Source organism: Triticum aestivum, chromosome 5D, assembly GCF_018294505.1.
Source record: "Triticum aestivum cultivar Chinese Spring chromosome 5D, IWGSC CS RefSeq v2.1, whole genome shotgun sequence".
In the NCBI taxonomy this organism is placed as follows: domain Eukaryota; kingdom Viridiplantae; phylum Streptophyta; class Magnoliopsida; order Poales; family Poaceae; genus Triticum; species Triticum aestivum.
This window is the reverse complement of record NC_057808.1, coordinates 538,588,101-538,611,649: the sequence shown is the minus strand read 5'-3', so window position 1 is coordinate 538,611,649 and position 23,549 is coordinate 538,588,101. Positions and strand designations below refer to the sequence as shown.

Below are 23,549 nucleotides of genomic sequence, written 5' to 3'. Positions count from 1 at the left end.
TGTCGATATAATCCAGGTGATGCTAGTTCGCCGGATTCTCCCGTGCCAAAGCCGAAGCCTCCCGCTATGGAAGTTCAATCCGAAGAAGCACCATACCCTGAAGAGGCTCTTCGAGACCACTCACAAAGATGCCTGGAAATTGCTCTTCAAGGGCAACGAGATACCGCCAGCCACGGATTCGGGCCGTGGGCATGACATTAACCACCCCGCCAGCGAGGTGAGTTCCCAACCCGTCCTCTACTTGTTTGCTTCAAGGAGGATATCTGAACGTTTACTGTCATTGCTTCTTCAGGAATGGATGGAGAGGGCGAAGCGGATCAAGTGTCCGGCTCCGCTACCTGAAGAACCAGTCATTCCGCGTTTAGCAAAGATGCTGGTGCTGGCGCCCTATACCGCGCCGGTGAAGAAGGCCAAGGGGAAGGCCAAGCTGGTCCGGAGTGGCCCCCGTCGCAAGGGCGCTTCGGACGCGACGACCGAAGACAAGACCCGCTCCTCCGTCGCCGAAGATGACAACGATGAGGAGGAGGAAGAGGAAGAAGACAACTCTCCCCCTGATGAGGGAAGGAAGAAGAGGGCGGCCTCCACGAATCTGGAGGCGGGGACGTCCAAGAAAGGGAAGGGCTCCTTCACGAATAACTCCGCGTGGGACGTCGGCAGAAGTCCGGAGCGACACCCCCGCACTAAGCCTCCAGCTGCATCGTAAGTGCTATAACTCCCGCATACCCATATGTCCAGCCTCTCCTCTTCAATGTATTGACATGGTTAATTATGCTATTGCAGTCCAGCCCACGACAACTCCCAGCAATCTTCATCAAGAGGTTCGTTGGACTCAAAGGAGATGGCCAGCGAGACACCGCCGGCCGCTTACTCTCCCAAGGCCAAAGTAGACGACGAGGTGCTCTCCCAACGGACCTTCCCAGGCCGGAGGAAGGCTCAAGAGGCGCCCGAAGGCGAAGCCCCCGTCACCGAACACCAGGGGGAACCAATCCCCCTGGAGACTAGGGAGGAGGGTCGTACTCAGTTCGGCCCTCATCCGGACCTGATTCCGGAGACCGATACGGTTCCGGAATCCGGAACGCAACCTCCTTCGAAAGAAGGGGGTATGCCTATTCCACCGGTGACCCCTGTCCAACCAGGGGCACCAGATAATCTGCTGGAAGCGCTGCGAGGCGCTTCCATTGTGGATGAGCACCGTGTTCTCATGGGCACGGTAATTGAAAGGGTTCAGTCCGCCAAGAGCGGACTAACCGAAGCCTGCAGCAGCTTGCTGATAGGTTTTGAGGTAAGCGATGAAAAGAGAAAATCTCAATATAGACAGTAGCCCTTGAGACACTGTCCGGTGTTTCGAAAGGAAAAAACCGGACAGAGGATCAATCCTTTATTGTAGGACGCTAACTAAATTTGTCGGGAATGAATATGCAGGCGTCGCTGCTGGCAGTGGCCTCACATGCTGCCGAAGTCTCTGAACTAAAGCGGAGGCTGGAGCAGGCCAGGGAGGAGCTTGGCCAGGTGAAGAGGCAGCTCCAGGAGAATCAAGGTATGTAATAACCCAGGAAATACTCGAAAAGAGTAAGATGATATATATTGACTGAAGTGTCATGATATGTAGAGGAGCAATGACCGAGGTCGAGGCCCTGAAGAAGGCCCTGGCCGAAGCCGAGGGGAAGGCTGTCAAGGAGCAGGCCGCCCATAAGAAGCTCAACGCCTGGGTCGGCGAGGTTCAACAGGAGCTCCAGGACGCGGTGAGGAAGTGCGAGACCTTGGAGCGCGACGCGTCGGTTCGAGAGACCGAACTCGCCAAGGCTCGCCAGAGCGCGGAGACGGCCCGGAATGAGGCCCAGGGCGCCCTCCAAGAGATCCAGGAGGCCATGAAGATTGCGGCGGGTAAGGCATTTAGTATGCAAAGCAAGTATATGAGGAAGAAGTATCTCTTACTAACCCGAATTCGGAGTTCTCTAGGAGCCTACGCAGATCTACCGTGCAGTGTGTCCGACGCCGCGGAGTTCTTTCGAGCCGAGGAAGGGAGCTCCACGAAGAAATTGTTCTGGTCGCAATATCTTGCGCCAGAGCATCCCGTGCCCTTCACCGATCAGCTGAAACAGTTGGTGGAGCTGCATAGGGTGGCCAAACTAGCCATGAAGGATTTGATAATCCGGCTATGGCCAGCCGAAGCTATGCCCGGCAGCTACTTCGGACTCGTGAAGCGGCTGGTGAACGCTTGTCCCCGGCTGGACGCCGTCAAGCGATCGGCCTGTATTGAAGGTGCATGCATGGCCTTCACCCGTTGCAAGATGTGGTGGGCGAAGATGAACGCCGTCGAGCTGGCTAGGGGGCCGCCAGAGGGCAAGGAGCACCGCGCACCCGAGCGCTATTTTGCGGATGTCCTAGAGGGGTCTTGCATTGTGGCAACGCAGTGTGGGCAGGACATTATTTTCGAATGAAGACATTTGTGTTGTCTTTGCCTTGTATGATGAAACAAAGTCGGTTTGTAATATAATGCTAGTTATGTTTTAATTTTTTCCTCCTGTGCGGCCGTGTTGTATGGAATCTGAGGGTTGGCCAGTCGTCGGCTTCTGCCCCCACGTAGGTAGTACGGAGGTGTTCGGGATGGAATCTAAACAATCTTGATCCAATTATATGGTCCTTGAAGGAGTTGTTTAGCGCAACGAACCAGGCAATCAGACTATGCGGCTTAAACACCCTCACTTAGCCATAGGAGTTTTACAATAAAACATAGGCGCAGCCCCTAGTATAAGAACCAGAGTGCTATGTCTGATCGGGAAGTACCGATCCTTCGCGTAATGCGGGAGAAATCTCCAACGATTTACAACCTCTGAACAGCTGACCATCTCTCGCCGTATCATGACAGACAGTTTTTGGCTTTCTCTACTGAGGTGCTCCTTTGGATAAACCAGGGCACAATCGCAGTAGTTCTCTCTTTACTACCTTAGCCGATATAGTGGAACGTAAGGTAGCAAGCACAGGAGCCGGGCAACCCAACTATTGACCAAAGACATGATTCGGAGCCACACTACAAGAAATATGTCAAGTTGCGACCATCACTATTGGCCACTGAAAGGTCATTGTTTTTCATTTGCGACCTTTTTGTGACCAAAAACAAAAGGTCAAAAGCAGGCGGGTGTAAACTGAAATTAACGACCTTCTTCGGGATAAGGTCGTAGACGTTTACGACCAAAACAGAAGGTCGTTGAACCCATGACCTTTTTTTGGTCACTGGTTGTTTGCCCAGGCCACATCGGATCCGACGTGGCAATCCGACGTGGCAAAATTTCGACTAATTGAAAAGGTCGTAAATTATAATCGGCCCGGTCCAATTTGGTGTTTTAGATGGGCCGAGCCCAACAATTCAACCTTTTATATATTTTTTTCTTATTAATTTTGGTCAGCTATATGGGCCAAGCCCTACTATTCAGCCTTTTTATTTTCTAGGCCTAGGCCATTTTGCATTCTATTGCACAACATTCCAGTCCACTATTGTTTGGGCCATAGCCTTTTTAAACCTGAAATATTACTTGGTCCAGTAGAACGTGTTCGGTCTTTTTCATTCACAGATTTCAATATTACACATTTCAACAGAAAAAAAATTCTCTATTAAATTATTAAATACAGAATCATTCGCTCAAATATTCACAACATCACATACATGTTTGCATGTCCAATAGCATATGCACGGTGGCAAACTAGCAACATCAACAACATCAAATATTCAAAACATGGTGGCAAACTAGCAACATCAACTAAAACTGTGGTGCGGATCTCGAGGCTTCCTTGATCTTCTGTCATAGCACCAGCATCCTCAACAACATTAGATCCTGATGTACATAAACTATTAGTGAGATACATTGGGAGTTAAATTATTGCCAATAAAAAATATTTAGACAATTATAGGTACATGCCCAAATGATTCAGTTCATTAAACATTAAGCAAGGCATAGCACAAATTCCAACAACTTGACAGCAACACGTTAACCTGTTGTTCTACACTTCCACTACAACATTCAAGCTCATGTTAGGCAGCAACAATACTAACCTACAGGTACCAGCATGGTATATTGGTACAAGTGCATGTCATGCAATGAACGTCACTGTAACACATTCACCTGAAGAAAAGTACTGTACTATTCTACTACCACGACCATCCATTCAACTGACAGCATATAACAATACTAGTAAGCCCACACGGACTAACATCACAAGGCAGGAGAGAATAAAGGGAATCCAGACCTGATGATGATAGTGTTGACAATGATCTGATTGGAATTATCAAGCAGAGCAAAACAGCAGCATGACCATCAAGTCGCAGCCCTGAAGAAAGAAAGAACCAATAGAGTCAGCTACTTATCTATTCAGAATTGAGAGTTGAACAATCATCAGAAAACTAAAGATACTGCTCAGCCAACTAAATAACACATGATTCAATCACACGGTATAATTCTGACTATAATATAACAAGAGAACTAAATATACTACATACTTAGAACTCAACTAATAAGTGAGAATGATCAAATCTGATGCAAACAACTGATTTTATTTGTTGATGTTACAAAAGGAAGTGTATAAAACAAACTGCAGCAAACAAGCTTTGATTTGCTGCTCCAAATAGAGGACCCTGGGATTGGGGTGCTGATCACATAAGTAAATAAACAGTAGTACATCTCCAAAACCTTAAATATGGCATCAACTTCTCAGATCACAAAGGTAATATATCTGAATTTATAGCATCACACACGAGGTCTAAATTTATACTATGTTCCTTTAGTAGCAAGAGCTGGTTCATGTCTAGCTTGTATTGCAGATAACTAGTACAGTTTTCACACAAAAAATAGGATTGCAGTATATATTCGCAGCATGTAAGAATACTTTGATTAACAGACTAATCAACCATCAACTAACACTTCACAGTACCAACTAACACTTCACAGTACCAAAAAAATGGGGTGGCGCTCGCCACTTCGGATGTGCGGCAGCCATGAGGGCTTCTTCCTGTTCCACCTGCAACAGCGGCAGCGGCAGCGGCGGCGGCGGCAGCTTCTACAGATCTGATACACAAAACAAAACACAGGCGGGAGGAATCAGAGGGAGGGGAGATGAAGAACATGGCAGGCATTTATATGATGGCAGTACATAACGTGCAGCTTGGTTCATAAGCATAACTAACCACATGTCAGGATCCTTTCAGTGGCATGCACCACACTAATTAAAATAGGATACTGATTTCTACTCTTTGTAATTAACTACTGCCGATCACGTCTGCAACTTCCTAGCTCAGCGGTCAGAAGACCATACAGCGTTGCGTGTAGCCGGCCGGCACACACTGATTCGTAGCAAATCAGATTGAACTTTCATAGAATGATCACACTTGCAACTAGTGAGCACTGAAGAATAATCTTAACCCACTGGTAGCAGTCTAACACTAGCAACTAGTGAGCACTGAAGAAACAGCAAGAAACAGCACAATGAAATAGATCAACCTTATGGTATGAGCGTAGTTCCATCCGACCTCCTTGGAGAGCTGGCCGAGGAGGCAGTACCTGTGCCCAGGCTGCAGCCTCAGAACCCTGCAAAACCACAAGCGACATCAACATCAAACACACAGACGACGTACATTAAACATACAGAGCTCAAACCAAGGAATACCCAGCAAAAACACATTACTAGACCCGCTCTATAGATGGAACTTGCCGCAGTGACAGTAGACTTTACCAACTTGGTGTAGAGACAACTATGATGGCCCAAAACGACATGTACAAAGGGAAAACACGCTTAAAAATTTCCCACGATAGGTCATAACAAGGGACTGCAAAGGCCGTAGCAAAGAGAAAAACGACGTTCACTAGAATTTCCAAATGCACACATTTGATAAACGAAACAGTTCACCATGTAGAAAATTTCAAATGAGTGTCGCAGAACTGCATGCATAACAAAGGTTTACCAACCAGATTGTACTATCAGAGTTACCAAACTACTTAAAATATGACAGAGGTTTCACAAAACTGATGGCGCATGATAGCTTTAGTATTTGATAGGGGCCAGGATCTCCAGCTGAGATCCTAACTTCTCTTCGGCTGCCTTCTCGGCCTTGATGCGGAGCTTCGCCAGTTGCTTTCTCCTGTCGGAGGAGATCTTGGCCTTCTCCTTCCTCTTTTCCTCCAGCTCCTAAATACCAGGCCAGAGAGTGATGAGAAACGGTATGCACAAACATCAGCTCATAATGAACAAAACTGGCAACAGCGGATGTACTGTACTGATAACATTAGACTAGAACTAAGAGCCTCAGAGATCTTGGTGGTTAAGATCATCAAGTGGGATAAACCCATTAAGAGTAGCAAATATTTTGATAACATCACAGGCTCAAAGGAAAATAAACACCAGCAAACTGTTGAATGAATTAAAACCCAAAACAGAACAAAATCTCTTAAAGAGCACAAAATGGCATGGTCTATCAGAAGTAGCTGGTTGTGATAATCATGAAGTATCAGTGGGAATCCGAACGATTTTCTTCATCACGCAGAAGCATGCAAAAGACCCTATATAACACAAACAGCAACAAGGTTGCGACCAACACAAGGAGTGCATGTACGGCTAGTCATAAAGCAGTGCAAATGTAATACATGAGATGCCATCATCCATCAGAAGTAGCTGGTTACACTAATCATGAAATATCAGTGGGAATCCGAACGATTTTCTTCATCACCCGGAATCATGCAGTTCAACCCACAGAACACAATGAGCAATAAGGTTCATAACCAATGAAGGAATTCATGTACAGTCAGTCTAAAGCAGTAAAAATGTGCAAATGTACTTCAGGAGATGGCGTGACCGGCGATTTTCTTCATCACCCAGGTAATGCACATCTCATCAGCCAGCAGAACACAAAAAAGAGGATACAAAAAGTACTGCTAAGAGGTTTGCAAAAAAACAAAGGAAAGTATTTGCTCAATAATAAAGGAGTACATATGTAGTCCAAGAGATGGCATGATCCGTTAGAAGTAGCTGGTTGTAATAATCATGAAAAATCAGTGGGAATTCGAACGATTTTCTTCATCACCCAGATCATGCACATCTCAGCCAGCAGATCATACATCAACTTGCCTGGAACCATGGTTAGTGAATATTTCATTCCATGGTTCCACTGTGCTGTTAGTTTTAGCTGCTACTGATATACTATGGTCAGGACATTTGGCACTTAATTTGGTACATTCCTGATCCAAATGGTATGCTGTAAGCATATGCCATATTGACAGATTTAAAATTGGAGCTGATCCCTTTGTTCACGGTTGCAAGATCTGAAGTGTTGTCTCCAACTAGGAAAAAAGAAGAAGCAGAATCACCTTGTTATCAATGTCGCGGTCGAGAAGATCATTCACCGTGTAACCAGCCCCCCTGAGGAGGACAGCTCTGCATCCGAAGAGCGCCAGCATTTTCAAGTCAGGGAGCTCCCCCGGCATCGCCGCTATTGTGATCGACCTACGAAGCAAGGTTCAAAGGAGCTCTTTGAGTAAGCTGGTACTGTGCTTGGTAAGGCATACAAGTAACAGGGTAATAAAAGTTGCTCTGTTGCTAACAAACATGCTCTGTTTTCTTGCTAGATCACAAGATCCAGCATGAAGTCAGAATTTTAACCATGCCTGGACCTATTAATTATCTGTTTGTGCACACAGCAAATCTGAAACTTTGAGATCAGGATGCTGTCTCTAATCTCTACTGAGCTGGCCCTTCAGAGCAGTTGATCCAATCTCTACGCATTGGTGTTCAGAGATGGTGATGTCGGTAGAAATAAGCGTACCACCTCTCCACCCACGACGCAGTTGCCGAGGGCGGAGAGCCGCTCGTCGACACACTGGACGACCACCTCATCAGGCAGTCTATTCTTGAGGTGCTGGAGCTCTATGGCAGGCATTTGAAACCCATGTCAGGTCAGGTCACTGCTGACTCACTGGACAAGGAAGGACCGCTTTCTTTCTTACCTTGGTCGTTGGTGGTGTGTGGTAGAAGAAGGCCGTTCTTGTTGCCCACGCACAATGTCCCGAGGATCCTCATGCCGCCGATGAATGCCTTGACCACCGGGACGGTGTCGGCGAGCTCGGCCTCAAACACACTGCAACCACAGGACAACGAGAGGACCAATTAGAAGAGAAGAGGCCACCAGGGGTCGCGATTAACGATGACAGATCAAGTCGAGGACAACCAACCTGATGAAATTCCCCGCCCCACCGGCCGGGAGCCACCTCTACACCCACGACGCCGGCGGCGCGGGCGGGAGGCTCTCCTCCTTGTCCTTGTCCCGGGAGGAGGTCGAGAGCGGATGCGAGAAGCTACTGGGCAGCAGGATCCGGTCGATGTAGAACGAGGAGGCTGCCGCGGAGGCGGAGGACGGGTGAAAGCATGGGCTGCGGCGGCTTAAGGTGATGAGGTGGCGCCGGGCGGCGGGGCTGGGGACGGGACCGGGGGAGGGGGGGAGGATGAGGTGTGGCTGTGGGGGAACGAAGAGATGGCCGGGAGAGCGGCGACGCGGAGCAGGATGGGATCTACATGAGGCCGTCGCCGGGGTTTGTGGCGTGGTGGAGGCAGCCGTGATGAGGGAAGGAGGAGAGGGCGAGGGAGGGAGGGCGGCGCCGCCAGCGACGAGAAGCTAGGGTTAGAGAGGGGTGGCGGCGTTGATCTGCACCGGGGAGAGAGAGGGAGGCGGCGGGCGGAAGGAAGGGAGGAGAGGTGAGTGAGTTGATCTGGGTAGGGTTTGGTGCGGTGGGTTTCTTCAGATGGATGGATGGATGGATGGATGGTGGGATTGCTAGCAATGGATGGTAGGATGTCTGCCATGTCATCGATCCGTGTGACAGGTGGTTCCACCAATCAGAGTCTAGCTAATGTAATTGTGTTGTTTCTCTTTTGTTTCTTTTATATTTTCTACCCTCTTATTTCGGGTAAACATTCAACATATTAGCTTCATGTTGTATGTTTAAATGACCCAATATTGTGTTCATATGTGTATCTTAGGATTTCAAACAATGATAATATTGTGGTCTTCATTTGCATTGCACACAAAAAACATTTTCCGTTTTTGAGTGCCCAAAATGAGTTTTTTTGTGAAGGACCTACAATATATTTATTGCAAAATTGGATGAAATCAATTTTATAAACTATTAGGCCATATTTAATGCACAAATGACCAAATAGTTGTGTGTCAAAAGATTTTATCCACCTCTGGTAAAAAAGTGTAAAGGATTTCTCCATAATGACCATTAACAGTTGCTCCTGTAGTGGCCAAATAAGGTTTAGCTGCTCTTATAACAAAGGAATTCATATTTACAATGGAAATTTGACCGGATTTTTTTATGTGCGATTTAAATAGACATACATTTTCACGACAAATTTCCGCTGATCCAGCTGGAAGCGGGTCAAATTTGAACTGTAGCTGCCTCATAGTTTGCTATTTATTTTTTCCAAAAATCATTTCTAGGTACATAAGTATCTATTTAATAAGAGAAACATCAAATGTTTTCCAAGATTCAACCACTAGCTAGGAACGGTCAAGCCCGCTGTTTTGACCGCATTTTGAAACGGGATTAAAAAATTCAAAAAAAATCAAAAAAATTGGAAAACCTTCGCATTGTGTCATTATATGTGACCAAGTTTACAGGAAAAATAATAAACTTGTAATACGGCAATTCTTTTTAAAAAGTGTTCTCAGAAACGAGCTATCATGCGTGAAGATTCATGGCTTTCAAGCCAAATGATCAATCTTATGGCCACATTCATGGCATATTTTGTTCAAATGATCTCATATTGTGCACAAGGGTGCATCTTGGAATTCCAAACAATGTTGCCTAAGGGAGTTTTCAATTTCTTTGCACGGAAAATTCATTTTCCATTTTCCGAGTGCCCGAAATGAGTGTTTTTTGTGAAGGACCTACCATATATTTGTTGCAAAATTGGACCAAATCAATTTTCTAAAATACTAGGCCATATTTAATGCATAATTGACAAAATGGTTGGGTGTCAAAAGTTTTTATCCACCTCTGGTGAAAAAGACAAATTTCGCCGATTCAGTTGGAAGAGGGTCAAATTTGAACTGTAGCTGCCTCGTAGTTTGCTATTTATTTTTTCCAAAAATCATTTCTAGGTACATAAGTATCTATTTAATCAGAGAAACATCAAAAAAATTCCAATATTCAACCACTAGCTAGGAACGGTCAAGCCCGCCGTTTTGACCGCATTTTGAAACAGGCATAAAAAATTCAAAAAAAATCAAAAAATTGGAAAACCTTCGCATAGTGTCATTGTATGTGACAAAGTTTCCAAGAAAAATAATAAACTTGTAGTATGGAAATTATTTTAAAAAGGTGTTCTTAGAAACGAGCTATCATGCGTGATGATTCATGGCTTTCAAGCCAAATGATCAATCTTATGGCCACATTCATGGCATAGTTTGTTCAAATGATCTCATATTGTGCACAAGGGTGCATCTTGGAATTCCAAAAAATGTTGCCTAAGGGAGTTTTCACTTTCATTGCACAAAAAAGCCATTTTCCATTTTCCGAGTGCCCCAAATGAGGTTTTTTTTGTGAAGGACCTACCAAACAATTATTGCAAAATTGGACCAAATCATTTTTTCTAAAATACTAGGCCATATTTAATGCACAATTGACCAAATGGTTGGGTGTAAAAAGGTTTTATCCACCTCTGGTGAAAAGACAAATTTCCGCGGATTCAGTTGGAAGCGGGTCAAATTTGAACTGCAGCTGCCTTATAGTTTGCTCTTTATTTTTTCCAAAAATCATTTCTAGGTACATAAGTATATATTTAATCAGAGAAACATCAAAAGTTTTCCAAGATTCAACCACTAGCTAGGAACGGTCAAGCCCACCGTTATGACCGCATTTTGAAACGGGCATAAAAAATTCAAAAAAAAATCAAAAAAATTGGAAAACCTTCGCATTGTGTCATTATATGTGACCAAGTTTCTAGGAAAAATAATAAGCTTGTAATACGGATATTATTTTAAAAAAGTGTTCTCAGAAATGAGCTATCATGCGTGAAGATTATGGCTTTCAAGCCAAATGATCAATCTTATGGCCACATTCATGGCATAGTTTGTTCAAATGATCTCATATTGTGCACAAGGGTGCATCTTGGAATGGCAAACAATGTTGCCTAAGGAAGTTTTCATTTTCTTTGCACGGAAAATTCATTTTCCATTTTCCGAGTGCCTGAAATGAGTTTTTTTTATGAAGGACCTACCATATATTTGTTGCAAAATTGGACCAAATAAATTTTATAAAATACTAGGCCATATTTAATGCACAATTGACAAAATGGTTGTGTGTCAAAAGTTTTGATCCACCTCTGATGAAAAAGACAAATTCCCGCCGACTCAGCTGGAAGCGGGTCAAATTTAAACTGCAGCTGCCTCATAGTTTGCTATTTATTTTTTCCAAAAATCATTTCTAGTTACATAAGTACCTATTTAATCATAAATACATGGTTTGGTGGCGATACGTCGAGGTTTGGACGGTGGCCGAGGGCCCCAACTCTAGAGCGCGTAAACTCGCATGCCCGCCGCATGGTCACCGCGTGACCGTGGCGTTGCCATGTGTTCTGGGCTGCCTAGGCATGTCTAGTGGGTTGGGCACTCCCCAGGTAGGTGCTAGGAAGAAAATCACAACATAAGATTCTCACGAGGAGACCGATAGATGCTCAAACATGAATAAGCAGCCAAGTGTTTGATTAGCGGTACGGGAAATGCACATGGTAATGGGTGTGAGTTTTGGCTGAGGATGATCAATTACTAAGAAGACCGTCTTCACAAATTTTCAGCTCAAAAGGACGAGCCTAGGTGGTACTTGCTTTGCAAAGTACTACACTGGACATAAATACGAATGTTGAAGCCGGGCTCGAAATAATGAATGGATTGAGCTGGCATTTGGTGGAGGATGGTTATTTGGGTAGAGGAAAGCACTATAGAAAGTGATACCATTTGGACATGCCAAAGTGGTACTTCCTTCACAAAGTGTTTTCCTAAACAGAATAGGAAAATGAATATTTTTTAATTATTTTTGAACTACGCAAGGAAGGTTTTTTACATATTTGATGAAGATATGACCCAAAGAATTTATGAGATTTTTTTGGGAATTTTGGGAATGACAGAAATATAGGTTGCTTCACAACCTAGAGCAAAAACTGCCACATGGACATGACACATAGGCAAAACTGATGAGGTGGCGCCTAGTCATAGCAACCCACCACAATTTACAAGGTTATGACCATCTATATTGGTCATGATCAGCTAGAAATAAGGCAGCGGACCTGTGCTATCTGCTTTATGACCATTTCGTGTAAGGAAATTACGACCTTTCTGACCAAAATGGTCGTTATAGTTTAGGGTTTGGAGCCCCCCGAACAGCTTTTGACCAATTGGTCTCAAATGGTCATAGATCTATGACCAATTCTTCCAGGGTCACTGACAGAAGGTCACTAGTTGACATATTTCTTGTAGTGCCAATGCATATAATGCTAAATTCGGGGTGCCGAACTATACTGTAAAAGTGTTCGGACTTGGGTTGCCATGTTGTGGGGTGCTATGAAGCCCCTCGCAAGGTGGAACATGCCGAGTGTGCGGGTGTTATATGATAAAATTACCAGGAAGGAAAAGGCAAAAAGGAAGAAAGAGGAAGAACCAGTGCTAAGGTAGAGCCGTGGAAATTTGGGTCGCAAACTGTTTCTATTATAATTTCATTTGGTGTGTTTAAGCGCGTTTATGCAAGTAGCGCAATAAGCAAAATGGCTATTTACTATGCCTTCACCAAGAGAGAGCTGCGTATGGGTCCTGAAGAACAGGTAGAGTGATCGTTGAACGAAACCACCTAGAGAAGTTCCACATATGTCTGCGGCTCTCCCGTGCCGAGCTTGTATAATACCATCCAACAGGGTCAGCTGTCCCAACCGCTCTTATTCTTGCCGTATTGGTGTGTTTGTCCTTCAAGAGGACCCTTGATCAGGCCATCGGATGAGGTCCGCGGGATTGAGACCTGAAAGGAAAAAGTAAAAGTGAAAGTATTTGTGTATCTGGTGCCGGTTGAGCCCTAGTGTGGGTCACAAGCTAGCTGTGCCTCCGTCGATGCCCATGGAATTTCGAGGGCGTAGTTATGTATGCGCGGCGCGAATGCCACCGCCTGATCGGGACTGAGACGGAGGCCAGATTGCTAGTCGAGCTCATGATGAGCCGAGTTGTCCTACTGCAGGGTAGTTCGGACCCTCTTAACGGTGTCCGAGGGCTCGGCAGCCGAATTAGGGTTCTGCTTGAGAAGGCTACTGTGTACTTCTGCTGCTAAGGCAGCTGTGTGCTCTTCTGTACGGAGGGAGCGTTCGTATTTCCGTTGACCATGATGATGCCATGTGGACCGGGCATCTTGAGCTTAAGATAAGCATAGTGTGGCACTGCATTGAATTGAGCGAACGCGGTTCGTCCGAGCAGTGCGTGATAGCCGCTGCGAAACGGGACGATGTCGAAGATTAATTCCTCGCTTCAGAAATTGTCCGGAGACCCGAAGACAACTTCTAGCGTGATTGCGCCCGTACAACGGGCCTCGACACCTGGTATGACTCCTTTAAAGGTAGTCTTTGTCGGCTTGATCCGTGATGGATTGATGCCCATTTTTCGCACTGTATCCTGATAAAGCAGGTTGAGGCTGCTACCTCCGTCCATAAGGACGCGCGTCAGGTGAAATCCATCGATGATTGGGTCGAGGACTAGTGCGGCTGAACCACCATGACGGATACTAGCCGGGTGGTCCCGACGATCAAAGGTGATCGGGAATGATGACCATGGATTGAATTTTGGGGCGACCGGCTCTATCGCGTAGATGTCCCTTAGTGCGCGTTTGCACTCCCTTTTGGGGATGTGTGTAACATATATCATGTTTACTGTTTTCACTTGAGGGGGAAACTTGTTCTGTCCCCCTGTGTTCGGTTGCCAGGGCTCCTCGTCGTCGTCCTCGTTTTGTGATCCCTTTTCCCTGTTCTCGGCGTTTAATTTGCCGGCCTGTTTAAAAACCCAACAATCTCTGTTGGTATGATTGGCTGGTTTGTCTAGGGTGCCATGTATCTGGCACGGGCGATCGAGTATGCGGTCCAGGCTGGATGGTCCCTGATTGTTTCTCTTGTATGGTTTCTTCCGCTGGCTGGACTTCGAGCCACTGAATCCGGCGTTGACTGTAGTGTCGTCGGTATTATCACCATTGCTTTGGCGTTTGTGTCTGTTACGTCGGGGCTTGCCGTTGTTATTCTTAACCTCAGAGGGGCCTGCCTCGCTGGCTGTGTTTTTGCTACGAGCCAACCAGCTATCCTCACCCGTGCAAAAGCGGGTCATGAGTGCCGTGAGGGCTGCCATAGATTTTGGCTTTTCTTGGCCGAGGTGGCGGGCGAGCCATTCGTCACGGATGCTATGTTTAAAGGCCGCAGGGCTTCTGCATCCGGACAGTCGACGATCTGGTACTTTTTAGTTAGGAACCTAGTCCAGAACTTCCTGGCTGACTCCCCGGGTTGTTGGACTATGTGGCTTAAGTCATCGGCGTCTGGTGGCCGGACATATGTACCTTGGAAGTTATCGAGGAAGGCTTCTTCCAAGTCCTCCCAGCTGCCGATAGAGTTTTCAGGCAGGTTGTTTAACCAGTGCCGAGCTGGCCCTTTGAGTTTTAGTGGAAGATATTTGATGGCGTGAAGATCATCCCCGCGGGCCATGTGTATATGGAGAATGAAATCCTCGATCATACCGCGGGATCGGTTGTTCCGTCATATGATTCAATCTTAACGGGTTTGAACCCTTCGGGGAATTCGTGATCCATTACTTCATCGGTGAAGCAAAGAGGGTGTGCTGCGCCTCTATATCGGGCCGCGTCGCGACGTAGCTCCAATGGAGTCCGTCTGCGGTTGTTGGCTCGGGTGTGACTAGGTTTGTCACGTCCAAATAGGTAGCCATCATCACGTGTCGGGGAACGTCCTCGCGATCCATAGATCGATCGAGTATATCCTGCTCTACTATCCAGGGTTTGCCGGAGGTCGTATGTATGACCCCGAACTATTTTGTCTCTGTTTTTTCATGGCGGCGGGGCAGGCTGCTGTTCGGCTTGAGTTGCCTCTCTATCCCGACCACGAGGTGGTCGGTCCACCGCACTGTCTCGACCGCGTAGCGTTCGGTCGGCTGCATTACGCGTGGGAAGTATGGGCTCCGGTGCCTCTTCATCGAACTGAGGTAGCAACCTTCGCTTCGAGTAACTCCTGGCTGGGCGTCTGAGGCCGTGTTCTTCGGCTGTCAGGACATCAGTCCATCTGTCGACGAGCAGATCTTGGTCAGCTTGCAGCTGCTGGTGCTTCTCTTTCAGGCTCCTTGCGGTGGCTATTAGTTGGCGCTTGAAGCGCTCCTGCTCGAGAGGTTCCTGCGGCACGATGAAATCTTCATTGCCGAGGCTTTCCTCATCCTTCGAGAGCGGATGGTAACTACCGTCCTCCGAGTCGTTGGGCCTGGCTTGTTCGTCGGGGCTTGCTTGCCCGTTTTCTTGCTCCTCCTGTTCGGATGTTACCTTGGCAAGGTCTTCATTGTTTTCGGCATCGTCCGGAGTATTATTTTCTCCAGTGCCAGCATTGTTTTCTTTTGAACGACGTGACTTAGAGCGGCGCTGAGGACGCCGGCGTTTTTGCTGTGTCTCAGGAGGTTTATTCTCGATTGGATTTTCTTGGTCATCGTCGTTGGTTGTTTTGGGTGTATCCACCATGTACACATCGTACGAAGAAGTGGCCGTCCAGCGTCCAGTATATGGCGGATTTTGGTCTTGCTCTTCATCAGCATCGTCGTCCATACCGTCGATGTCTTCGGAGCCGTAATCAAGCGTGTCGGTTAAATCCTCAACCGTGGCTATGAAGTGGGTGGCGGGTGGGAAGCAAAATTCTCCATCATCAGCCTCTAGTTCGTACCGAACATAGTTCGGCTGTGAGTCCCCTGCCAAGGACAAGTTCTTTAATGAGTTCAGCACATAGCCCAAGGGCGAGTGCTGGAAGATGTCTGCGGCACTGAACTCGAAGATCGATAAGCGATCGAGTTCGGTATCCGCAGACTCACATGGTTCGGAACTTATACCCGGAGAAGAGTCTGGAGTTCCGGAGACACGAGTATTGTGTGAGGTTAAGTCCATGTGCGGCTCCAACGCCGGGGAATCTGTGGCCTCCATGGTGGGGTGAGCCTCCAATCCTTGGATGCCACAGTGTGCTCTGGATCTAAGGCCAGAGTGGTTACAGGAGCTATCTCCTGGATGCGGTCTGACGACAGATTTAGGTCATGTTCGTCAAGGTGACCAGGAGCAGTCGCCGTGGTCTCGAACCTGGCAAAGATCAGATATCCATGGATGTCCGCAACATAATTCAAGCTCCCAAATCTGACCTGATGGCCAGGGGCGTAGCTATCGATCTGCTCCAGGTGGCCAAACGAGTTGGCCCGCAGCGCGAAGCCGCCGAACATGAAGATCTGTCCGGGGAGAAAGGTTTCTCCTTGGACAGCGTCATTGTTGACGATTGAAGGGGCCATCGAACCTTTTGGGGACGGCACAGTGGAACTCTCAATGAAAGCACCAATGTCGGTGTCAAAACCGGCGGATCTCGGGTAGGGGGTCCCGAACTGTGCGTCTAAGGTCGATGGTAACAGGAGACGGGGGACACGATGTTTACCCAGGTTCGGGCCCTCTCTATGGAGGTAATACCCTACTTCCTGCTTGATTGATCTTGATGAATATTCGTATTACAAGAGTTGATCTACCACGAGATCGAGATGGCTAAACCCTAAAAGCCTAGCCTTTATGACTATGGTAATGAGTATCTCCCCTTCGGACTAAGTCCTCCGGTTTATATAGATACCGGGAGGATCTAGGGTTACACAAGGTCAGGTACAAAGAAGGGAATCTACATATTTGGCCACCAAGCTTGCCTTCCATGCCAAGGAGAGTCCCATCCGGACACGGGTGCAGTCTTCGGTCTTCGTATCTTCACAACCCATCAGTCCGGCCCATGGCTAATAGGCCGGACACCTGAGGACACCTTAGTCCAGGACTCCCTCACCCGCCAACGAGATCTCGCCGGCGCCAGAGGAAGGCGAGTGCGTCATCTTCCGCTCGCACTTCCTCTGTGGCTTTGGCCTGCCGGCCTGCGGCTTCCTCCACTCTTTCTTGACCATCTACCGAGTCCAGCCGCACCACCTTACACCGAATACGGTGGTGTTGCTGTCGGCTTTTGTCACCCTATGCGAGGGTTATCTTGGCATCCTCCCCACCATCGAGCTCTGGGGGGCCTTTTTCTACACCAAGCTTGGCACCGCCGTCAAGGACGAGGCGGCCCAGTGCGGAGCCTTTATTGCGGTGCGGCGTCCAGGTGCTGGAAATGCCTCTCCAGCCATCAAGTTGATACAGTCGGTCAAGCTGTGGCAGAAGTCGTACTTCTATGTGAAGAATGTCAACCCGGCGAATGACTTCGTCAACCTGCCGCCTTATGTGGCTGGTCCGCCTGCGGAGCCCCGCACCAATTGGGGCTTCAAGACGAAGCCGTTGTCGCCCGACGCTTCCGCCGCCATCGCCCGCCTCAAGGTGATGATGGAGTTGGAGGGCCTCAAGGCGTCCAACTTGCTAGTCGCCTTCGTGGTGCGCCGGGTCCTCCCGCTTCAAGGCCGGCCTCATATGATAAGCCAGATGAGCGGGCATCGTGATCCATGCCAGATGTGCACCAAGGAGATGCCGACTGCAGAGGTGGCCCTCCTGGTGAACGAGATCGCAGACTGCAAGCTCGAGGAGGAGGAGTGGCGGTTCGGCAAGCGGTCGTACTCCCGCGCAGATCCGCCGCCTGTGGTAAGCTCTTGATTCTTTTCTCTCCCTCTTGCCGGGTTCTTTCCTGCCGGGCTCTGTCTTGCCGACTGACCAGTTTGACCATGATGCAGATCCTCCCCTCCCAACCGGAGGCCATCGTTGACTACCTGCCGGACCGGGATGTGAGCGACGTGGTGGACCCCGACTTGGGGACAGCCACCCTAGAAGAAGACGCCACCAGCGGTGGTGGCAGGGCAGGCGGCTCCGTAGGAGGAGGCAGCGTAGAGGACTGGTCGGATGATGATGATGAGGAGGAGGTGCCTCGCCGTCCGCCGCCGCCCGACAGGGCGGGTCCAAGCTCCTCAGCCGCACCAACCGCACCAGGCGATGGGCCGAAGCGCCGAGGCGCGCTGCTATTTGGCAGCCACCCCAAGAAGCCCAAGCACTCGACCGCCGCCAAGAACACGGCCGCCGCGACTAAGCGGCGTGAGGTCGCTGCGAAGGCGGCCAAGTTTCAGAAGGCCCCCAAGCAGCCTCCGATGGTGTCGGCGTAAGTTCTCAACTTTCCTTGTGTCTTCTTCTAGTCTTTTATCTTGTCGACTCCTTCTGAATCTCCTTTTTTTCCTTTTCTTTTGAGTAGGGCCCCACTCTCTCTTGAGCGGTCAATCTCAGCCTCTGTCATCAGGGCGGCGGAGGGCCCCACCAATACCCGCCGTATAGACCCGGCCGCCGATCTCCGGGAGGCGCAGGAAAGGAATGCACGGGAGGTGCGGGAGGAGAAAGAAGCCGCCGCCAAGAAGGCGGAGGCCGACAAGGCTTTCGTAGTCAAGGCGGCGCAAGCGGATGCAGACGCCGTGGCCAAGGCCCGAGCCAACGCCGCGGCAAATAAGCGGGCAGAGGATGCCGCGCGTCACTAGACTCCGCGGCTCATCACCCCTTTGCGCTCTGCGCCACCAGCGCCAGAGACCTCAGCGCCAGCTGGAGGAGCTGGCGACGAGCAGCAGGTCATGGAAAGGGAAGGCGGTGATGCCATCCTGCCAGAGATGGAGGCGCCTCCGCAACCGCCCACTGCAGATGCGCAGGGCAGCCAGCCGGCTGCCCCATTGGTGCCGCCAGCCGGAGGCGCGCTGGTGGTGGGGTCAGCTCCCACGGCCCGCCCTCCAGTGCGCCGCCGTGAGGAGAAAGCGGCATCGGCGCCGAGGCCGATGGAGGTCGGGAGCGCCAGTTCGTCGGCCCCTGAAGCCGAAGCCACAAGCGCTGCGCCAACAGAGTGGGTGCACGAGGGCGGGACGAGCGCCTTGATCAAGGCGGCGCAGGACGCCTAGGCCAATTTCAGAGCCGAAGCCGCCGCCCTTTCGCAATGCATGAATGCGTTTGGGAAGACGCGGGCCACCGTTCGAGTACGTGACTTGCTTCTTGCTTTTGATTCCTGTAATCTTCGGTGGGGGCGCGCCAGCGCACCCACTAGGTGTAGTCCCCGAGTTCTGGGTCGGCTGCTGAGCAGGCGGCCTGGAACTTCACAGTGGGTTCTGGGCTTCTGACTCACTCTTTCTGTTGCTTTGTTGCAGGATTACCACAACATCCGCGCGGCCACCTTCAATGCCCATGTCCGGGAGCTGGACCGATGGACCACCGACTTGACGGAAAGCCGGAGTAAGCGCTCCATCTTTTCCCTCTGCGGGGGCGCGTCAGCGCACCCGCGGGCTGTAGTCCCTGAGATGCGGGCCGACTGCTGAGCAGTCGGGTCGGATCTTCCGGCAATTGTTTTTCTTCCTTCTTGATTGTTGATATCTTTTCTTTCTTGTCCCTGCAGAAGCAAACGCCGCCTTGCAGCAGCAACTGGGCAAAGCCAACACCGTGTTGCGTGCCAAGGAGGACGAGTGCAACAAGGCGGCCCAGGAGCGCGACCGCCTGGCCAAGGAACTGAAGGACGAGGCGGAACTTCACAAGGCGGCCCTGAAGCAGGCGGCAGAGAACGAAGCCAGGCTCCTGGCTGAGTTTGAGACTGAGCGCTCAGGTTGGGCTGAGACGGAGGCAGCGCTGACTGCCGGCTATGGCAAGATCGAAGACATAGTTGATGGTGAGCTTTCTTCTCTTTCTCTCACCTGTCGGCTGTTAAGTGAACTGGCCTCTAGATTCTGATTTCTGACTTATTGCTTTGCTTGTGCAGACTTCTTCCCCGGCCATTCCATCGTCGCCAACCAGGCCATTGAGGCTCGCCGCGAGGAGCGAAGGGCGGAAGGCGCGGAGATTGCTGCCAACGCCCCTCGGACCCTTGGCGAGCAGCTCCTTAGTATTCAAGCTCGTCTCCAGCCGGCCCACCGGATGCTCCACCGGCTGCAGTGTGCTGGGGCTCAGGCGATCTATGCCCTATGGCCAGACAGGCAGGCCCCACGCAACCCGGTCGGACCACCGACTGGTTGGAAGTGGCTGCCGGCCGTCTTGAGGCGTGGAAGGGCTCCGCAGCCCAGGCAGGAGCGCGGCGGGCCTTGGAGTTTGCCAAGGCGTGGTATCTTGGGCTAGATCTAGCCCAGCTGGCCACGTTTCGGTAGGAGGCCAGCACCGAGTTGGTGGCAGTGGAGCGTGCCCTCATTAGCTAAACGAGAACGGCGCCTAGGCGCCGCTAGAATGGTTCGGACTGAACCCAGATGATGGCGAAGACTCGGCAGAGGAAATCACCTCGAGCGACGAAGGTGAAGACGAGGAAGACGAAGATGATGAAGATGGTGCGCCGGAGGTTGGAGCGGGCGGCCAGCCTCAACTCGACCGTGCCTCCAGCACCAAGCCGCGTGCAAGCTCGCCGACTGTTGCTGAAGGCGACCAAACTGAGACTCGCCAGCCGGCCACTCCACCAGCCGGCGCCCCCCGACTCTACCAACTTGCCGGACTCGCGTGCTGCCCCTTTGGTCTAGGCCGCCAACTTATCGTAGCTTTTCCTGCTTAGTAGTCTTCTCAATAAACTTTTGTTAAATTTGCACAATTCCACCCGCGGGGTGTATTCAAACTATGTTGAATGTTGGCCGAGGGCCTTTTGGTATGTAAATTACTTCCCACACAAGCTATGCTTTTGCCGAGTTCCGACTTTTCTTGCTTTTTGTTCCTTGGCTTTTTCCTTTGCCGCCCTCCCTTGGTTATCTACTTGCCAGCTGGAAAGCTGCTCGGCGGACTGCGGCCTGGTCAAGGACTTCACCATTTTGGGAGGACAAGTACTTTGGCCGACTGGGACGCTACAAGAACTGGGAAGCCGTCCGGCCGGCTGCTCGGCAGCCGATCGGTGAGGCGAGGGGCCGGTTTGTCATATGTCAATGTTTTGGTCCTTAGACATTTTTCATGTGGGCACTTGTTTCTTGCCTTTAACTCTTGCCAATCGAATAGTCGCTCTGTGAGCTACAGCTTATGGCAAGAGAGGGCTTAGGTGCTGGCACATTACTTGTCCGACTGCAGGAAACATTGACATAGTACAAGGCGGCAAGCCCCCGGGCCGACTGGTCGAACCCGGTTTCAGGCGGAGGAATGAAATAACACATTCATAGGCATAATACTTATCATATAGATAAAAAGGGGTGGCCCCGAGTGCTCCTCGAGGGACCCGAAGTCTTCGTACTTAATACAAAAGGTAGCGTGGTACATACTGCATCAACTGTAAAATCTTCGAAGGAGATTCACATTCCATGGGCGCTCTGTTTCCTTGCCGGAGTCATCCCTCTTGTGCGCCCTAGGCTTCAGGGCATCGATCAGGTAGTAGGAGTCGTTGCCCAAGGCTTTGCTGATGATGAAATTGCCTTCCCAAGGGGCGGAGAGCTTGTGCTGGCCGGCTGTTCGCTGGATCAACCGGAACACAAGGTCTCCCTCTTGGAAGGATCTTGGCTTGACCTTCTGAGTGTGGTAGCGGTGTAGACCCTGCTGGTAGATGGCGGACCGGCTGAGTGCCAACAGCCGACCCTCTTCCAGCAGATCGACGCCATCTTCTCGTGCTTCCTTTGCCTCCACCTCTGTGTACATGGTGACGCGAGGTGAGTCGAACTTGATGTCAGTTGGGATGACGGCCTTCGCACCATACATGAGGAAGAAGGGTGTGAAGCCGGTTGACTTGTTCGGAGTGGTGCGCAGACTCCAAAGGACGGCCGGCAGCTCATCGAGCCAGCAGCCAGTCGAACATTCCAGAGGCTCGACCAGTCGGGGCTTGATTCCGGACAAAATGAGGTTGTTTGCTCGCTCAACCTGGTCGTTTGACTGTGGGTAGGCAACAGATGCTAAGTCCAGTCGGATGCCCTGCGTCGCATAGAAACGGGCCAAGGCGCCTTTGGCAAAATTTGTGCCATTGTCGGTGATGATGCTGTGAGGTACGCCGTACCGAGTGGTGATGTCTGCGATGAAAGTCACCGCAGTCGGACCGTTCAACTTCTTGATTGGCTTCGCTTCAATCCACTTGGTGAATTTCTCCACAGCGATAAGCAGATGAGTCATGCCGCCGCGTGCTGTCTTGAACGTTCCCACCATGTCCAGTCCCCAAACGGCAAAACGCCAGGCAAGGGGAATGGTCTTGAGTGCAGAATCCGGCAAATGTTGCTTGGAACTGAACTTCTGGCATCCCTTACATTTCTTGACCAAGTCTTTGGCGTCTTCTAGAGCAGTCGGCCAGAAGAAACCATGGCGAAATGCTTTGGCAACAAGTGATATTGAGGCCGCGTGGTGGACACACTCGCCTTGATGGATATCTTTGAGGATTTCTTGGCCCTTCTCCGGCTCTACGCAGCGCTGGTATACACCAGTGACACTGCGCCTCACGAGTTCCTTGTTGACGATGTTGTATGCTGCTTCCCGGCGTTGCACCTGTCGGGACGAGATCTCATCGGCGGACAGCTCTTTGTTCACCAAAAAGTTGAGGATGGGCTGAGCCCATGATGGTGCTGTGATTTCCTCCACTGTCCGTACTGCCACTTGTATTGGGGTGGTTGGGTTGGGAGGTGGCGGGTTGGAGTCGGCCGCTGCTTGCTGTGTCGTTGAAGTCCCCGAGCCGACTGCTGCAGTCCCCGGGCCGGGATCTGAAGTCCCTGGGCCGGGTGCGACTGGTGTAGACCCCGGGCCGGGATCTGGAGTCCCCGGGCCGGGTGCGACTGCTGTAGTCCCCGAGCCGCCTGCCGAAGTCCCCAAGCCGACTGTTGCGGCCTTTGAGTCGGATTCAACTGTTTCAGGAGCAACCGGCATGAAGATAGAATCTGATTCTGGCAAAGGCTTGATGGACGGCTTGACGAGGCGCTGAAGGGACACGCCGGCTGGTATGGCTTGCCGGGTGGAGCCAATCCGTGCCAAGGCATCTTCTTGCTCGTTGTCGTTCTATGGTACGTGAAGGAACTCGCACCCTTCAAAATATCCGCTGAGTTGCTGTACGAAGCGGTAGCTTGGCATGTTTGCATCCTTGGCGTCCCAGTCACCAGACGACTGTTGGACCACCAATTCGGAGTCACCGTAGCACAGAATCCGGCGAATGCCGAGCTCTTTGGCAAGCCGGAGTCTGTGTACTAGTGCCTCATACTCGGCCACATTGTTGGAGGCAGCAAAATGGATTTGCAATGTGTATCTGAGCTTGTCTCCTTTGGGAGAGGTGAGGACGATGCCGTCTCCCAAACCGGTGCACATCTTCGAACCATCAAAGTGCATCCACCAATGGGTGGAGTCCGGTGCTGG

At 50.1% G+C, this 23,549-nt stretch overlaps 1 protein-coding gene, 1 non-coding gene and 3 pseudogenes across 4 annotated transcripts; all 5 read right to left on the bottom strand.

The window, feature by feature from the left end:
• Positions 1-3,596: 3,596 nt before the first annotated feature.
• LOC123123613 (4-hydroxybenzoate polyprenyltransferase, mitochondrial) lies at positions 3,597-8,767 on the bottom strand. Of its 3 annotated transcripts, none has more exons than XM_044544150.1 (9): positions 8,214-8,767; positions 7,989-8,119; positions 7,808-7,908; positions 7,353-7,488; positions 6,077-6,177; positions 5,493-5,579; positions 4,947-5,060; positions 4,246-4,326; positions 3,597-3,833 (listed from the first exon to the last, which is right to left on the bottom strand). In XM_044544150.1, exons 3-8 carry the CDS (start codon positions 7,876-7,878, stop codon positions 4,314-4,316), a joined length of 522 nt encoding a protein of 173 aa, XP_044400085.1. In that variant the 5' UTR covers positions 7,879-7,908; positions 7,989-8,119; positions 8,214-8,767; the 3' UTR covers positions 3,597-3,833; positions 4,246-4,313. The 3 variants fall into 3 exon arrangements, with proteins under 3 accessions (XP_044400085.1, XP_044400086.1, XP_044400087.1); XM_044544151.1 differs by having other exon boundaries at positions 7,811-7,908; XM_044544152.1 differs by lacking the exon at positions 7,808-7,908.
• On the bottom strand, positions 6,291-6,373 carry LOC123126918 (small nucleolar RNA SNORD24). Its single transcript, XR_006462121.1, has one exon. It is a non-coding gene; the product is annotated as a small nucleolar RNA SNORD24 (small nucleolar RNA).
• Positions 6,459-6,534, bottom strand: LOC123126358 (uncharacterized; annotated as a pseudogene).
• Positions 6,646-6,721, bottom strand: LOC123126354 (uncharacterized; annotated as a pseudogene).
• Positions 7,000-7,075, bottom strand: LOC123126352 (uncharacterized; annotated as a pseudogene).
• Positions 8,768-23,549: the final 14,782 nt, after the last annotated feature.

Coding starts and splice junctions, on each gene's coding strand:
- LOC123123613 (XM_044544150.1), bottom strand. CDS start 7,878: ATGAGGTGGTCGTCCAGTGTGTCGACGAGCGGCTCTCCGCCCTCGGCA. Junction 7,489..7,807: donor GCGTCGTGGGTGGAGAGGTG/GTACGCTTATTT, acceptor CTTGCTTCGTAG/GTCGATCACAATAGCGGCGA. Junction 5,580..6,076: donor GAGAAGGCAGCCGAAGAGAA/GTTAGGATCTCA, acceptor GTGGTTTTGCAG/GGTTCTGAGGCTGCAGCCTG.